We start from the raw sequence: 18504 nt of genomic DNA on the forward strand, positions 1-18504 counted from the left end.
CAAAGGACACTTAATCACACGAGTCACTTCAGGTGGGTGGGAGCAGAGCAAATCCATGCTTTTGCTAATGCTCTTCTTTCCAGCCCGGTGTTGTGGGCCAGTGGAAAGAGCTGCTCTCCTTCCAGAGGCATCGGCGTCGGGGCAGAACTTGTGTGACTGCCAGATGTACCTCAGGATGGCCCAGAAGTCATTAGACCTATTCTATCCAACCAGTTTTAGCCTTTTTATTTTTTAAATTTTTTTGTCCAGTTTTTATTCTTTTTAATATCAAAAAAAGTAGACTTCTCTCACGTCTGCAACCTCAGAGGAAGTAGGCTCGAAAATCCATTTCTCCACACGGAGCCCGGCCAAGGAGGGGAGGGTTTACGGCTGATTTATTTGCACGTGTGGACGTCGTAGACTCGTATGCACTCCTGGCAGCGGACGTAGCAGCACCAGTGGAAGATACAGTGACACTTCTCTTTCCTTTTCTCAGTCCTCGTGTTGTGCCCGCGGCCGCAGCACAAAAGGTCACAACCGTCGATCCCGTGCGAGGTGACGTTGCAGATCCTGTCGCGGGTCCCAAAGGAGCCTGTCTCGGGGTTGGGCTCGCAAAAGTTTGGTGAGTTCTCGTAGTAGACCAGGTCCTTCTCAGTGGGGGCCTTGAAGAAGTTGTATTTGGGCCGCAGGGTCTCCACCCAGCCGCGGGATTCCCGGTGTTTCTCCACCACCATTTCGGAGGCGCTGTCGTACTTGTCCTTGAGGTAGTCGCCGATGACCCTGAAGTCTGGCTGGGACCACCAGCAGGTCTTCACCTCACAGCTGCCCGAGAGCCCGTGGCACTTGCACTTGAGGTGCATGAGCTCAATGATGGACTGAAAAAGAGAAGAAAGGCAAAGGAGAAGGAAGACGTTAACCTGTAATTAAAACTCTTCATGACATTCTGCCACTTGGCCATGATTTTCCAAGGAATTATGGATGTTTTCATAGATATATTTATACTCTTGTGAACAAAAATCCCCTTATCTCCCCCTCACTGCTGGGTCTAAGCCATAGAACTTCTGTACTTTATGGTTTTCAGTGACTGGTTCTGACTCCCAGCTCAAATTTAAGCATTTACCAAAAACTTTCACCAAGGAGATTTATTAACTTCCGTCTTATCAGTGTTCATGTGGGAATATTATAGTGCTGTCACACAGGAAAAGAATTCAAACACATCTGGGCAGAGAAGAAAAGAACACACAAAGCTACTCAAACAATGCCTTCATAAATGGAAAAGGCAGCTTTTCTGTTGGAAATAAAAGGAAGATGAAGTGTCCTAACTATCTAGAACAGAACTCCATCCTTTACATATGTTAAACAAACAAGGTTCAAGTCTTGCTATGACTACTTTCAGAAACTGAAAAGGGATTTGTTTTTATTTTAAAGCCAGGGTTATGATTTTTCTAAAATCAAAGAAAAAAAAAAAAAAAAGAGCCCTACTTTTGATTTTAAAGGCTCAGGCTTCAACACAAAACACTCTCCTGGGATAAATGGGAGGGTGATTATTGATCCCAGAAGCTTGCTACTTGTTTTTACCTCTTATACAATGAGTTTAAATAAACAGAGGTCTTGCCCTCCAGTACTCTGGGTGGGAGACAACCTTATGCAACAGCTTGATAATCTGCATTTCCAGAGAGATCAGCAAATTTCTGGGTACGTGAACAGGCGAGTGCCAGCCTGAGTCCAAGAGATTTGCCATGAATCAGCACCTTGGTGCTCACCAGGTGTTTTCCTGTGTTATTTATGGAGTATCACCTGCCACAAAGCTGGCTGCAATTAACGAGGAGAGAGAACCGCAGAAGGTTTGGTTTGTATAATCACACTGAGCTTAATCAAAACTCCTGGTGGAGCAGTAGGGTTGGAGTTCCTGTGGGAACTGATACGAAACATTGCCCATGGCTCAGGTTTAGCTGGGAACACTCGGGTATGGAGGCCTGGAAGAGCTGTCCCTTGGGTGCTGGCATGGTGAGGAGGGAAAGCACCAGTGCTTTCTAAAATTGTGGGATTTCAGGTCATGGTGTGACATCTGTGGGATTTCTGGTCATGGTCTGACACCTGTAAAACGTCCTAGAAGAACACAGAGTCAAGGAACAAGACTTAGAGTAAAAAGGCCTCTGCAGGCCTGTGATCACAGGAAGGTTTGTGTCACAGGCATATTTTATGAAAAATCCTTTTGCCAGGATTTTTCGTCCTGAGAAGCTGAGAGGCCTCAGAAATGAAATGTAAACAATAATTATCTGCTGTTGTGGAATGCAACAGGTGCATCTGTGATTGGTCTCATATGAATTGTTCCTACTTGATGACCAATCCCAGTCCAGCTGTGTCGGGACTCTGGTCAGTCACAAGATTTTATTATTCATTCCTTTCTAGCCTTCTGATGTCTCCTTTCTCTTTCTTTAGTGTAGTTTTAATATCTCATTTTCTTTTAATATAATATGTATCATAAAATAATAAATCAGCCTTCTGAAACATGGAGTCAAGATTCTCATCTCTTCCCTCATCCTGGAGACCTGCAAACACCACCACATGTTTGTTTGGTTTTTTACAAGGATTCTCACTTTAAAACAAATTCTCACTTTAAAGGAAACCCCTCTTTTTCCCACTATGTATCCCAGTAAATGCCACCAGCACTGCCCCATCCCTGGGGGTTCCTGGGATAATTTAGGCCAGAGCTGGAGGAAACCACATTATTGCTTGTGGTCATCTCCATTGCAGACAATTTTGGTTTCTGGTGGTATTTCCCTTTCAGAAGTTGTATTCCAACAGCTCTGCTGTGGTGTGAGGTGGGATAACAGCAATGGGAATTCACAGTATCCACTTCAGGAGCTCTCAGGAAACCCCAGCCTGCCTGAGGACGTGTCCCAGCACAGCAGCTGTGGAGGCTTTGGTACAGCTCAGTGCACAAATGTCCTCCTGGATATGTGCAAGACCTTCTGCTCTGGGGACAAGACCACATTAACCTGTTCCCTCTTATCTCAGAGAAGCTGTGGCATAATCTCTGTTAGAAAGGACTTTGTGGTTCAGTTCTACAAATTATTTCCCACAAATTGCATTCTTCTGGATTTATGGGCTATCCTTGAGATTAAAAAAATAAAAAGGAATATCCCCCTTTTGGGATTATTCCACCTAGGGAAAAGATTCATTGTGTATATGGCAGATTTTGTGCCTTCTTTCCCTTTACACATTTTGTTCCAAGATTGTTTGAAGTAAAAACAGCTTCAGGGCATGATCCAAGTTTAATCAGGAGGCACCAGAGTTCTATTGCCTCTAATTTTGTTTAAATATTTCCTGGGAAATAGAACAGGGTTGAGAAGATGGGTTGTAGGAAAAGCTCTCCTGGCTCTTCTCCTCCCTCAAGGCTGCAGAGAAGGGGAATGGACAATTGCACTTGAACTTCAGGTGCCCCACAGGCAATGGAAGGGAACAGGCACCATTAGGACATTATTAGTAGCTCTAATAGTGGAATAAGGGTTAATAACTCTAATAGTGGAATCACAGAATTATTTGGGTTGGAAGGGACCTTAAAAATCGCTCAGTTCCAACTACCCTGGAATGGGCAGGGACACCTTCTGCTAGCCCTGTCCAACCTGGCCTTGGACATTTTCAGGAATGGGGCATCCACAACTTCTGGGGGTAGATATCCTCATAAGATGGGATCAAATCCCATCTTCTGGGGGTAGACATCTTCCTAAGTTGAGATGAAATCCCATCTTCTGGGGGTAGATATCCTTGTAAGATGGGAAAAAATCCCATTTTCTGGGGCTAGATATCCTTGTAAGATGGGATGAAATCCCATCCTCAACCTGCCTTGATCCATCCTCTATAAAAGAGATCTGGACAGCTGACTCCAAGGCAGGTGTTTACATCTGTATGGGTGAATTCATGTGGAATTCACAGACCAGGCACGTCGATCTAGAGCTATCACAGGATAGGTACTACCATTTTGTGACAAAAATTTCACCCCAATTTAGGTCTTTTGAGCCCCCTTAATCCCCTCCCACCACTCATCCTCTCAGGTAAGAAAGCACCAACGGGAAAGGAGGAAATGAAATGTCCTTACCGTCCTTCCAGCCTCGTTGTTGTGCCTGTTCATGGCCGAGCGGGCGTCGGGCCGGTTCTCCCGCGCGTCCGCGAACTCCCGGGACACCATGCTGCCGAACTCCACGTCCTCACTGCAGCCTCCCCACTTCCAGCCCTCGCCAGGAGAGCCCTTGTGGCGCGTGTCACACCCGCAGATGGTGGCCGAGCCCTCGGCGCAGGACCTGGTGACAGCAAAAGCCACCCCGGCGGAGGCGATGGCGTGGACGAAGGCAGACTCCCTGGTGGCTGTGAGAGAGAGGAAGCGTCACTGGGATATTTTATGGAAAATCCCTTCGCCGGGGTTTCTTCTCCTGGCAAGATGAGGAGCCTCAGCTTCTCCATGTTTTGCTCCTCTGGAATGTGATTTGGAGAATTGCTCACCCCAGTATGTGAATTGTTTTTACTTAGTAACCAGTCCCAGTCCAGCTGTGTTGGACTCTCTGGTCTGTCACGGGTTTTTATTATTCATTCTTTTCTAGCCTTCTGATGTATCCTTCCTGTTTCTTTAGTATAGTTTTAGTATATATTTTTTTAATATCATATCATATCATATCATATCATAACATAATAAATCAGGCCTTCTAAGAACTTAGAGTCAATTCTCATCTCTCACCTCGTCCTGGGGACCCTCACAACACCACAACAAGGAAGGGCCAGTGAAGGATGGATTTGGTCAGTGCTGTGAACACCTTCTCTGGAGGCCATGGCAGAAGGCCAGGGAATCCTCCTCTTCCCTGTGGTCTGGCTTGGACCTGCTCCAAAGACTTTGTTTTTCACTAGGAAATGAGTTCCTGTGCAGACAGGACCAGGCTTGATTCAAGGCCACTGAGGTCAGCCAAAAAGTTCTGACTGGGGTCATCCTCAGGCCTTTGGAGAGGGCCATGGCACCACGGACAGTTGTGCAAACCTGAATTTCAGGGGAATATTCTGTATGGTACTGGGCAGCCAATGCACCACATGGCCAGACCCTGAGCTGTGGGCTTCGCTTCAGAATTTGGGTATGTTCCCAAAAAAAAATAAAAAATGCAGGTTTACACTTAACAGCCTCATGGTCCCACCACCAGGTAAAGCTCCTCTTCCCTGACAGGGAGAGGTGCCGGTGGCTGGAAGGTAGGAAAATGCCAGGATGGTCACATCCTCAATCCTCAGGATGAGAACCAAACCTTGTCCCCTCCCTCCATCTCTTTTCCCCAAGGCTGTGCCTCTCACTCAGTGACAGCACTCAAAATGCACCTTGCACTTGCCCCAAGTTTTCCTTCTTTGCCTAATTAAGGTGCCTGCCAAGGGGGACTGGAAATGAGGGAAATGAGCTTTCCCTTGTGCCCAATGGCTCGGGCTGGAGGGTGGGATCAGCCAGGGGATGTCATGGCTAAGGACTGAGGAGTTTTAGTCTTTGTGGAGAACTTCCCTCACAGCCTTCCTTCCCAGGGAGAGCTGGGCAGGGAAGGGGAGCAGGGAAGGCTTTCCTGGATGTCACAGCTTTTTCCACACTGTGCCAAAATGAAAACCAAACTTTTCGAACTGCTTTGCAAGTGGGGAGCACCCCAAGATACCAAATTTATTTCCCTTTCTCCCCATGGTTTTGGTTTCTTCACTCACAAGAAATGACCCCACACTTCAACATCACACCTCAGAAAACACCAGTAGGGTAAAAATGGGATTTTTGCCATGAACAGGGCTGTTCTCAAACCCTTGGGGCAATTCTAAGCAGGCACAATGATTCTGATAACTGACCTCCCTGAACCTCCTGTATTATTCCCCACTCACCTTGTGCTTACAGACCAGTTATCCTAGAAATTGTGTTCTTTCTTACATTTTTTAGATTATTCCACTGAGACATTGAAATATTAATGGATCCATAAAGTCACAAGGTCACATTTTCAGTTGATGCAACTTCACCAAAGCTTCTACTGACCTTTGTATCACCTGACTTCTCAAAAACCACTCAAACCTTCCCTGCACCATATTTTGCTGATCTGAGCTTTCCCTGGGCATTTTGGCTTAATCTTTACCTTCCAGATGCTTCCAGGCTTTGCTCATGTGAAGAGAGTTTAATGCAGCAAGCCAAAAACTCAACATGTTTTCGGGGAGCAATCACAACTGTGGAGCAGTCCTGGCTGGAGTTTAGGCTTAAGCAAGAACTCAAGCTTTGCTTTGGGAAGGCTACCAAACACAACAGTATGCAAATCCCATAATGTGCATGAACTTACAGGCTGAAGGGATGAGCAATGTCCTGGAACATGTTTGCCAGGGCACTTGGGGAGATTATTAAGTCACCGAGGGCTACAACCAAAATAAAAAAAAATTAAAAAAAAGAAAAGAAAAGGAAAATGCAGGAGCCCTCAGGTCCCCAGTGTGATTTTGAAAAACCCTTGTTCAGCATCTGGCCAGCCTGGAGGATGCCAGCATCCTGCAAATGATGACCATGCAGTTCTTGATTGTGAAAGCTCAGCTTGGAGCATGGACAGGAGAGTCCCGTTCACACAGGACTGGGGACTCTGCATCTTGCACTTGCCTGAGTCCAGGTGGGATCCAGAAACCAAATTTTGGGGGTGCAGCAGTTCATATGAGGTCTCCAAGAACATTTCTGACCGTCTTTGGAGTCTCTGAAGGATGAAAGGCTCCTCACAAAAGCCAGTGAGGTGAGGTGGTGGGGTGGATGCCATTATAATCTGGTAGGGAGGTGGAAGGGGCAGTGTCTGACCAGGGAAAGGCTGACACACCTCCCACCTCCTCTCAGTGGGGCCCAACTGATCCTGAAACCTTTCCATAAAATCACAGAGTGGTTGGATTGGAAGGTCCCTAAAGGTCAAGTGGTCCCAGCATTCCCAGTTTTCCTACTCAAGGCTGCTTTCACCCCATTCTCCACCCAGCCTGTGTCTGGGATTGGGATCAGCCTGACCCTTGTGCAGGACTGTGAGAAATGGATTTGTGCAGGGTTCCCAAAACCTGACTGAAAGCTCACACAGCCTTGTACACCTGTGTGTAAACTCTGAGACAAGGTGTGCTGGCTTAGGAAGGTCATGGAATGGAGATGACATTGCTGAGAGAGAGATTGAGCTAGAAACCAGTTTCAGGAGATGGCCTTGAAAAAAGACCAGATATTTTAGACAATTAGAACTGTGAAAGATGCATTGTAGTAAGACCATATGGGGTATAATAATAGGTGATTATAGGTGATTAAAATAATAGGTGATAGCAGAATTGTGTGGCAAAAGCTAATAGGCTGAAAAATATTTATAAGGTACATATTTATAAGGTAATATTTATGAGGTAACCAGGAAATAGCTTGGCTTCTGATAGATTAGCATTGAGTTTTTCATCTCTTATGTCTCACCCTTCATGGAGACTGATAACGGAATAAACTCTTTTAAAACACCTCTCAGTTTCCCTGTCTCCCTAGAGCTGGGATTTTCCAACACAGGACCTTGCACTTGGGCTTGAGCTTCATGAGGTTGGCACAGAGCCACATCTCCATCCCTCCCCTCAGCCTGGTGTCACCAGCAAAGCTCCTGAGGGTGCCCTGGATGCCACTGTCCTTGTCACCAACAAGCAGTGCCAGCCCCAACCCCACTGCAGTGCCACCATACAGATAATTCCTGACCCACAAGGTGGTCCATCCATCAAATCCAGGTATCTCCAATTCAGGGACAAGGATGATGTGCTTCCCTAAAGTTCCTTGGTTAGGCCAGCTCTCATCTCTTAGGAATCACCCTTCCCTCTGCTCAGGAGAGATGTGATCCAGGCCTGGGAAGGAGCTGTGGGTGCTGAAGTGATGTCTGCAAACCTCGGGGAGAACCCCTGTGCCTTGCCAAGCTTGGGCCAGAAAGAAAATGTCTACAGCAGTGGTGTTTGTGCAGGAAAACTTCTCCTGTGTGGGGGTGAGAGGGGTGGCCTTGGCTTGGGAGTCCATGGTTGGGATTCAGCAGGAGCCATCAGCCCAGTGGTGTTTCCCTGGGCATTCCCCTCGCTACCAGAAAGACATGGAGGGGCTGGAGCATGTCCAGGGAAGGGGCTGGAGCCCCAGGAGGGGCTGGGGGAGCTGGGCAGGGGCTCAGCCTTGAGCAAAGGAGGCTCAGGGGGGCCCTTGTGGCTCTGCACAGCTCCTGACAGGAGGGCACAGCCGAGGGGATTGGGCTCTGCTCCAGGGCACAGGGACAGGAGCAGAGGGAACGGCCCCAGGCTGTGTCAAGAAGGGAAATTTGGGAAATTTTAGGGAAAATTGGATATTTTGGTTGGATATTAGGGAAAATTTCTTCACTGAAAGGGTTGTCAGGCGCAGGGGAGTGGTGGAGTCACCTGGAGGGATTCAAAGGATATGGCACTTGGGAACATGGGTTACCAGTGGATGTGGCAGTGCTGGCATCATGTCTGGGCTCAGTGACCTTGCTGGTCTGTTCCAGCCTTAAGGATTCCACAATCCAATGGTTCTGTCCAGCTGCAGAGCTCAAACCCCAGGGAGCATCAGGCAGCACAGCCTGGAGAATTCCCATATTTGCCAGGGCTTGGCCACAGCCGAACAAGCAGTTCCAGCAGTTCTTTGGCTGTAGACACCAAACCCTAAATCTCAGGTCCATCCCCTAAACTCTGCACAGATTTTTGCCCTCATTGAAAGCCAGGAGGGTATTGATGGGATTTTCCTTAAGAAGCACCAATTACATCGAGCTCTGCTCTTCCCAGAAAGCGCCCGGTGCCTTTTACAGCCTGGATAGGACTCAATCACTCCCCTGCTTTTGAAATGCAGCCACCACTTAAGAGCACACAACAGGAAGCAAATCGCCTTGTATCTGATCGTAACTACCTGGGGAATGCAGGCAGGCAGGGCAAAGGAGCTCAGCTCTGGCCCCGGGGCACCGAGGTGAGGAGTTTTGTCTCTTGAGAAAGTCGCAGCCCGGTCCCTTAATGACTCCACGAAATTAGGGCACTGGCTTTAACATCTCCTACCCCCCTAAGTTAAGGCAGCGGGTTCAATATTGACGCAGATGGAGCCGTGCCATGGCGTGAGTCACGTCCTGCCACCTCCCAAAAGCCGTGGGACATGTCCTGCCTTCCCCGAGCATCCCCGAGCATCCCAAAAACATCCCCGGGTTGCAGCCGGGGGCGGTGCGGCTGCAGGAATGGAGCAGGAGCAGCATGGAGATGGAGATAAGCAGGAGGAAAGCATGCACTTGTGATGGAAATGAGGGGTTATTAAGGTGCCATATAAAAATGCAAGAGATTTGGCGAAGATAGCAGGAAAGTGCCGCGTGTTTGTCGGGTCGCCTCGTCCCTCTCTGGGTGGCTCTGCTGGCAGGAGGTGGTGGGGGCTTGGAGAGAGTTTCTGGAAAGTCACCTGGCCAGGAGGAGGAGGTTAGCAGGGACCCAAATCTCACGGGGATGTTGACTTCAGAGCATTTTAACCACTTTATTTTGGTCACCAAAGCTCTGGCGTCAGCTCGTTTGATTCCCTGAGTTTCCCTGCAGGGCCCAGAGAGCTGGATATCTGCAGCTTCTCCAAAATTCCCTCTCCATTCTGGGAGGACTGAATATCAGTGAAAAAGCGACTTACAGAGGGCCTTTAGGGGTGTCCACTAAAGCAGAGGTCTCTCTCTCTCTCTGGAAAGGGTTTCCTAAGGAGCCCAGACTGAAATCTGAGAAAATGAACGTCCCCTGAATACCCTGGGCAGAACCTCTCTGACCACTTGTCCCAGCACCAAACCCACTTCAGATGCAAAAACACTTGGCTGAGAAGTAAAATGTGACCCAAGATTTGCTTTCCTGCTGTGACAGGGCTGTTTTATGTGACTGTGGGCAACTCCTTTAGTCGCTCTGTGCTTCTCCTTCCTTATCTGTACACCCGAGGACAATCCTGCTTATCTCCCCAGGAGCCTGCAATGCTAAATTCAGTGATGGCTTCAGAATTGTAGGCAGAAGGGATTGGAGCCCAGCAGAGGGTTCTCAGATTGTGGGATGAGGAAGGCAAATGAATAACTGCATAAATATCTCAGCTGTCTGATATGTGGAAACTGCTCTCGTGTGTTCTTCTGCCCAGACAGTGACTTATTCTCCCCGAGTCTTTCCCTGAATGATGAAATGATTAACCCCAGGTCAGGTCAGGTGGGTGTCCCAGATATGTGGCAAGATGGACTGTGGTGATGCAGCAGGACGAATAGAATGGCTTATTTTGCTCTGAAAATCCCTTTCTATCACATCTATATAGCAACACTGGGCCCTGCCATCTCCATTCCTGAAACCCTAAATCTTTCCTTTTTGAAACAGAGTCCTTGGAGTGGAGCACTGACTTAGTGTCTTTTTGGGCTGGATAATGCATAAACAACATGGAAAAGAACAGAAATGTCCTAGACAACAAAGGAAAGAATTCCCAGCCATGTATGCTTCTGAGGAGAGGATCCTGCTCCATTCCATGATTAGAAAGACATTGGAACATTTGTGGCTGTGAGCCCTGAATTTCTGACACCACAGACCTCTGGAGTGCCCTTGGGAGAAGCATTTTGCTACAAATGGGGTGAAATAGAGGAAATGGTCTGTTTGTTTAGCAGGGCTGTGGGGAGGAGCCGTGCTGGCTCCTCTGAGCTTTGTTTTTCAAAGCTAAAATTCTACAGAAAGTACCTCTGGCTCCATCTTAGAGGGGTGGAAGGTCCCAGGGCTTCCCAACATCTTTCTGGCAGGGCAAAGTCCCTAGGTGCAGCAGGGAGTGTTAGAAAGGGTTTCAATTCCCTCCTTGGCTCCAGGGGATATAAACCCACAGCTGTCAGTTAAGATTTGCACAACAGTTGACACTACAGTGACTCTGGGTTAAAATGGAAAAAACCTGACCAAATAAACAAAATAAACCCTAAGAACTAAGAAACTGGAAGTAAAGCTGGGAACAACCTGGTGTTTCTGGTATTTGGAGCAGCACAACCCAGCCTTTTACACTGGGGGCCCATCCTAGCTCAGTCTCCCTGGTTCCTGTAGTTCTCCTGCACCTTTGGCATCCCAGGAGGTGGTGAGGAATTTGTGAGGAGCTTTGGAGGCCCATCCTTAGACTGAGGTGGGGTGAAGCACAAGCCCTGTGAGGAAGCCCTGAGGGAGCTGGGGGTGCTCAGCCTGGAGCAAAGGAGACTCAGGGCTGCCCCCATCACTCTCTGCAGCTCCTGAAAGGTGCCTGTGCTCAGCTGGCCCTGGGCTCTTTCTGCAGCAGCACTGACACAACCAGAGCACACAGCCTCGAGCTGCACCAGGGGAAATACAGGTTGGATAGCAGGGAAAAGTTTTTCACAGGAAGAGTGATAAAGTCCTGGAATGGCTGCCCAGGGAGGTGGTGGAGTCCCCATGCCTGGGTGTGTTTAACAAAGCCTGGATGTGGCACTGGGGGCCAGGGTTTGGTTGAGCTGTTGGGGCTGGGTTAGACTCTGTGACCTTGAAGGTCTCTTCCAACCTGGTCATTCTGGGAATTGTGGGAATTCTGTGAATTTGGGTTTTGACTGCAGTACAAAGATCACCACCCAGCTGCTCTCAGCACACTGTGCTCTCTTTGAATCCACCCAGAAACATCTCCATGAAGATAAACCAGAAGGCTTTGAATCAAAGCTCACACTGCATCACTTTGGATGAAAAAGAAGAATCCCAGAAAAGATTAACACAGAACGAGCCTGCTCAGTTGTTGAGGAGCTGGCGGCCCTTGGGAGAAGGAGTTTCCTTAGGCTCTGACAGCCTTGCAGGCACAGCTGCTTTCTGAACAGCAGGAGTGAAATCCAGAGGGACTGGTGAGTCAGAGCTCCCAGGATTTGCAAAAGCACACGGAGGCATCGCCGCTGGCTTATACCAACACAAACGGCATTGCCTGCTGGCCCCGAGAGCCACGTGCAGCAGGAGCAGTGCAGCCCAGCCTGCCCCAGATGCCAGCAGAGGATACCCCAGTCCCTCAGCACAGCTGGGCTCTGCTGGGCCTGCAGCAGATCAGCAGCTCCCTGACCAGCAGCTCCCTGAAAGCCACAAGCTGAGAGTTCAGGACATAGGGATGGTGTCTCCCACCTCATCAGGCTCTATAGTGGCTTGCAAGAAAGCTGGGGAGAGACTTCTCAGTAGGACCTGCTGAACTAAAACAGGGGCAACAGTTTTAAGCTAAAAAGATGTGGATCCAGACATAAGGAAGTCATTTTTTATGAGGAGGGTGGTGAAGGACTGGAGCAGGCTGTCCAGAGAGGGGGTGGATGCCCCATCCCTGGAAGCAGCCAAGGTGAAATCAGGTGGGGCTTTGAGCAAGCCTGATCTGTTGGAAAGGTGTCCCTGCTCACTGCAGGGAGCATGACTAGATGAGCTTTAAAGGTCTCTTCCAACCTAAACCATACCAAGAAATGAAGGTTCACATTTTCACAGGACATATTTCTCCTCAGGGAAAGGAGTGAGAGTGTCGAAAAAGAAAAATAATGCTAAAAGCCTAAAAGCCTTTTTTTTTTTTTTTTTGAATGATCACCAAGCAGAAAATCATTTGCCAATCAGAACTATTAAATATTGGCCCAGCACCAGGGGAAGGCAGAGAACAGGGAACTCCTTGGCACAGGCTGGCTGACAGATCCATCCACAGGCTGTGCCCAAGTGCTGGAGGGCAACAAGCTCTGTTCCCATCACAGGGGAGGAGGAGGAGGAGGAGGAGGAGGAGGAGGATCACAGGGGTGTCACAGCTGCTGGGACCCTGACAGTGCTCAAGGGGAAAACACTGGGAACTTTGGAAACCAAATATTGGCTCTGGCAGCCTTGGAGGCAGCTGAGCTTCAGCTTCCCCACATTCCTCTGGGTTGTAGCAAGAGAGGATCCCATCTCAGATAAAGCAACCAAAGGGTTTTACATAAGTCTGGCTCAGCCTCCAGCTCCCCTCAGCTTCCCTCTGGAGAGGTCCTTGTTTCCAGAGTTGCCATTTCCCTTGACCCATCCTCACCATCTGCAGCACCTCAGACCTCCTCAGTTATCCCTTTACTCCTTAAAAAGGGGCTCCTTGTCCCACACTTGCTGCTTGCTTTCCACCCATTAGGATGGAGGATTTCCACCCTTGGATGCGCTCAGCATGAGGACTCTAAAAGGAGTCAGGATTCCTGGCGGAGGGAGACTCATTCCACAGAGCACATTCCCAAATTCTGCAGCCTGAGCAGTGTCCAGTTCATCCTGGTTGTGTTGGAAAACAATTCCCTATAAGTGAAAGCTTCAGGAAGAGATCCTGAGATTCTGAGATCTTTAAAGCTTTTGTTTCTTTCTTCGGGGTCACTCCCAAGCCTAAGCCACCAAGTGCCCTGACCCTGAATTTCTGTTTGACCCACCAGGGAGCCCTTGTGGAGCCTCCAGAGGCTTTGGGAGCATCAGAGCCTGGTGACAGCACCAAGGGCCTCTCTGGACATGGGTGACTCCAAAACCCTGCCTCAGTTTCCCCATCTGCAGAGCAATGGGCAGACAGCTCATCTTACCCTCTCCAGCCTGAGCTTTGGGCAGCATTTCAGCATTCCACAGGGGAGGGGCAAAGGACAGGAGTGTTCTCCTCAGCCAGGGCTGCATGATGCCTGAGTACCCCCTGAGTGCTGCTGGGATCACTGTTTATCCATGGAGCCCTCCAGGAGAACCTCAGCACCCTGAGCTGCCTCAGGGCTGAGCTGTGGTCACCTCATTGCAAAGGGGACCTTTAAATGTCCCTTCCAACCCAAACTATTCCATTATTCTTGGGCATGGAGACTTTCTAACCAGCACCTCACCTAGTTACAGGTCTTGGCAGCAGCTCAGGATGTTCCAGAGCAGCTCTGCATTGCACTCAGGTGTGCCCAGGGTTATATAAACCCCATCAATCTTGTCCTGAAGACCTTGGGAACCTCTGAACAGGAGCAGAGCCTAAATGGCTGCCTGGGATCCCTTGGATGCAGAAGGATCATTAATTGCATTCCTCAAAGATCTCTTTGTGAGACTGCAGTCAGAGAATTACAGAATCAGAACGGTTTGGATGGGAAGGGACCTCAAGATTGTTTCTTTCCAAGCCCCTGCCATGGGCAGGGAGAACTTCCACTAGTCCAGGTTACTCAGAGCCCCATCCAGCCCAGCCCTGACCATTTCCAGGGATGGGAATCCACAGCTCCAGTCTCCACACAGTTCCACAGACTGGCCTGAAAGATCTGGAGTCATTCCCCAGGCTCCTGCTGCCATTGCCTTGTGTCACATCCCCTCCTCTTCAGCAGCATTCCCGAATGGTTTTATCTCCAAACCTAGGGAAGCTCACTCCAGAAAAACAGCAGTCCTTGGGGGCTGCAGGAACTGAGGCTTTCCCTGGACTGGGATGGGGGTGGCTCCAAGAGCAGCTGCAGCTCTGGCAGAATCGCAGCACCCACCCTCAGCTCCTGGTGATGCCAACCAGGAGCTGTCCCACAGCTCTGTGTGACACCACAGCCTGTCCCCTTCCTCACAGAGAGCCCTGCCAGCTCCGTGCCCAGCTGGCTCTGCACAGTTTCTCATCAAAATCCAGCTCCAGGCTTTGCCTGGCTTTTTTAACCACTTAAAAATCAGGCCCCTAAATTTGCAAAGACTTATGCAAATGCATAATAACAAGAAGTTAACCACACTTTTGCATATCTGAAAGGAAAGGTTAGGTTTGGGTCCCATCTGTGTTTTGAACGGAGTTCTGATTGAGTTCTTGTTTCCTCTGAACCAGCTGTGCTAGTGTCAACACATCCCTGGGAAGATGAAAGGCCCTAAAAAGACATTTGATCAGATTAGCAGTGATTCAGCTCATTGGAGGGAAATTATTAAATGGGCAATTCCTGCCAGGGAACATGAAGGCGATCCAGATAAGAGGGAATGTTGGATTGAAGGAGGTTGGATTAGAGCAGCTTGTAAAATCCTGAAGGCCAAGTTTCCCCAAAACATCTGAGTGATGGGGTTCTTCTCTCATTCTCATTTTCTTTTCACTTTCTCCCTGTTGGTTGCTCATGGTTCTCGTTGCACAACAGAGCTGCAACCTCCAGTGTCGTGCTCAAACCTCCGAACTTTTCTCGCACTTCCAGACCTTTCTCGCACTTCCAAACTTTTCTCGCGCTTCCAAAGGTTTTTCGCACTTCCAAACGTTTTTTGCACCCCCAAACCTTTCAGGCTGTGCCTGGAACAGGCAGGGCCAGCTTGCCCAACGCCAGGGCAGCCTGCAAGCCCTGTGTCCTGGGAGCAGGGCCAGTGCTCCCTGCTGCCCTGCCTGTGAGCCCAGCGTGGCTGGCAGGCTGGAATGCTCTCCCTAATTAGCCACTGTCAAAACAACCCCAGGTGATCTCGCAGGTAACCAGACCCCCGAGATAGGCAAATCAGCCGGACCGTCTGGTATCAGTTACCCGAGTCTGATACCTGCAAAGCAAACACTGCCTTATCTCTCTCCCTATCGCCCTATCTCTCTGCTGATCTAATCATTGCCGTGTATGTCTCCCTACCTACCCTGCTTAGTGCTTTATCTGTCTTTCTGTTGGCTTGGTCATGTGTGAAACGCTCTGATCCCCCCCTCCCTCCATCCCATGAATGCCTTCTCCTGAATATTCCATCGTCCTGGAGCAGCACGGTCCTCTCGATCCGCCCTGAATTGCCCCTGGTCTCCCCAACATCCCTGCGAGGCTCCGGACAAAAGGAAGCTGTGTGTGCCAATCGGGGGTGATTAGCAGAGATACAGGGTGCTCATTGTGCCAGGACAGGGTTCTCAATGAAAGGGGAAGGAGGAAAGGGAGCGGGGAAGGACTGGGGTGAGATGCTCTGGGTTAAAGAATCATTGGGGTCCCTCCTAGCTTTGGGAAAAAAAAATAAATAAGGCAAGAAAAAGAAGGCAAGCCCCAAAAAGCGCCATGCAAAATAGCCCCAACGGTCAGTAGGATACAGGGGAAGCAAAAAAAAAAAAAAAAAAGAATATAATTGTATTCTGTTATCAGAAGCAACATGGTTGAACAAAAGGATCTCCTTCGCCCACCTGAGAATGGAATGCGAGGCTCCATTTCGCTGCTCTGATCGCATTTGACAGCCCCCCTCGAGACTGCCTGGTTGGTATGGCAAATCGTCCTTATTACCTGCTGGGGGGAATGAATCCCCCTTTGTGCTGCCACTGTCACGCCGCATTAGGTTGACAATGGGCCGAGATATTTTATATGAAATTTGCCCTCACTTGTGATTAGCCAGCACCAACTAAGTCATAGCAACCTAGAACTATGCATTGGCCGGGCCCCGTTGTCGGCCGAAAGGGAAATCCCTATTCAAATGGTTTAATAAAACAATCTAAAGGGCGTGTGAATCGTGAAAAGCATTTTCACTTTTCTCTTTAGCTTAATCTCATGGTCGCTGGGATATTGTGCTCCGAGCAGACCCCAGCAGGGTGTGGGCTAAGGTCCCCCATCAACTTCTTTTACAGCCTCCTTTTCTGCGAGTTAATGATATACCGGTGTGATTGCCTCCCGCAGCAAGAAGAAACACGCATTTGATGAAAAGGATGGACCTCCTAACACATCCTAAATGGCAACAATTTCTCATCCAAAGGTCACAGGTCATAACCTGGATTTTGAATCACCACCCAGATCTTTTTCAAAGCCCTGCTAAAGCTGGGGGATTTGGCGAGGCCGTTTTACACACACACACACACACACACACACATAGACACGGCGTTATCTCCAGAGGTTCCTGCTCTGCTTGAGACCTGAGCTTAGAGCTTGGAAACAATTGGATTTTCCCCTGGTTTGGGGGGCTACAGTTTGCTGCTTTTCACATCCTCTCAGCCCTGGGGAGAGGTGGACGATGCAGAGATGTGCAGCCCCTGAGGGTCGCCCAGAGCTCAGCAGCTCATGGAGTACAAGAAATGTCCTTGCTTGAGCCAGCAGCTTCTCAGTAGGGCCTGCTGAACTAAAAGAGGGACAATGGTTTTAAACTAAAAAAATATGGATCCAGACATAAGGAAGTAATTTTTCATTATGAGGGTGGTGAAGGACTGGAGCAGGTTGTCCAAAGAGGTGGTGGATGCCCCATCCCTGGAAGCAGCCAAGGTGAAATCAGGTGGGGCCCATTCACCCCAAACCTGTCCCACTCCCAGCCCCAAACATCACCTCCAGCAAGGCTTTGAGGTCTCAAAACACTCCCCACCTGCCTGAAGTGTGGAGGAGCTCCCCCAGTGCTGATCCCTGCATAGATGAGCTCTCCCACGATGGGTGAGATGCAGCCACAGAGGTTTGGAGTGGGGTGGGGTGGGAGGAGGGAGGAGGAGACACACAGGGCTCCCCTTCTGCATTTCTGCTCCACTTCCTCACTGGGGCTGGGAGGAAGCAGGGTCCCTGCAAGGCTGGATCTCAGCATTTACCTGAGCAGAGGAAAGCTTTGCCTCTGCAAGACAGGGCTGGAAATCCCCAGGATAACAAGCTCCCTCACGAACCTCCCACAGCCCAGTCCCTGAGCACAAACCAAAGGTGTGAAGGGGAAAGCAGCACAGGAACCTGTTCAGTTTTCCCCACTTTTCTCCCCTCTTGATTCCCCTCACAAAGCCTTAAGCCAGGTGGGGAGTTCATCTCCTGCTTGAACATCAAGGTTCTCCTTTGAGGTTTTCCCACTGGAGCCCAGCAGGAAGAGTGGGGCTGCACAGGCTCTTGTGAGGGACCCTCTTGGCTTCCAAAATCCACATTAACCTCTCCTAAAAGGTGCTCACATGAGCTGTGGTGTGTTTCCACTGCAGCTCCCCACATAATTGCAAGCTATCTGGGGCAAGGAATGGTTCTGTTATTAAGTGCTTGTACACTACTTAGCACAATGGGGCCCTGATCTCTGCTTGGGGCCTCAGAGTCTACTGTAATACAAATAATTAACCATAATAGAGCTGGGAAAATATCTTAATAAAACCATGGAATCAATTTGAGGCAATTAAGCAATTTTTCGGCTTGCAGAAATTTTTGCTTTGCAGGCTCCATTTGGAGAAGGGAGGGGGTCTGGGTGCTGGAGGAGCTGCTCACCTCCCTGCAGCAGGCTTGGGCAATCTGGTTTTCTGGGGCTTTTTGGGGTATTTTTTTTGGTTTTTGTTTTTTTTTCCTGTGGGTTTCAGTTTCACCCAGTTGGGGAAGCAGAAAAATTTGATGTAGCTCCCACAGCACAAAAGCCACTTTTTATAAATAGCTCGTGAGAGGAAGCATGGTTTGGAGGCTGGATTTGTGGCCCCTAAGGGAGAAGGGGCTCAGTCCTACAAAACACAACTTTCAAACAGCTCCTCTGCCCCAGCTGCCCACCTGTGAGATGGAGAGCCACCATTGTCTGCCCACTTTCTAATCCCAAACACCCGAGGACAATGCTGGGGAATTTCAGATCTATTTAGACACCAAGGAATAAGGAAGTTGCAAAGCCCCAGACACAGGCTGGATGATTTACAAGCAATTTTAAGTCAGCAGATAAGCT

At 49.2% G+C, this 18504-nt stretch overlaps 1 protein-coding gene across 1 annotated transcript in view; it reads right to left on the reverse strand.

Moving 5' to 3' along the window:
• Nucleotides 1-221: 221 nt before the first annotated feature.
• Nucleotides 222-18504, reverse strand: part of WNT3A (Wnt family member 3A) — a 39807-nt gene continuing 21524 nt past the window's right edge. The window contains exons 2-3 of the mRNA XM_071419275.1: nucleotides 4082-4347; nucleotides 222-854 (exon numbers count right to left, since the gene is read on the reverse strand). Coding sequence (XP_071275376.1) covers nucleotides 375-854; nucleotides 4082-4347 — 746 coding nt within the window. The 3' untranslated portion in view covers nucleotides 222-374. The remainder of the gene's footprint in view (nucleotides 855-4081; nucleotides 4348-18504) is intronic.

This window comes from Agelaius tricolor, unplaced genomic scaffold (assembly GCF_023055355.1).
Source record: "Agelaius tricolor isolate 1412-34295 unplaced genomic scaffold, bAgeTri1.0.p SCAF_103, whole genome shotgun sequence".
NCBI lineage: Eukaryota > Metazoa > Chordata > Aves > Passeriformes > Icteridae > Agelaius > Agelaius tricolor.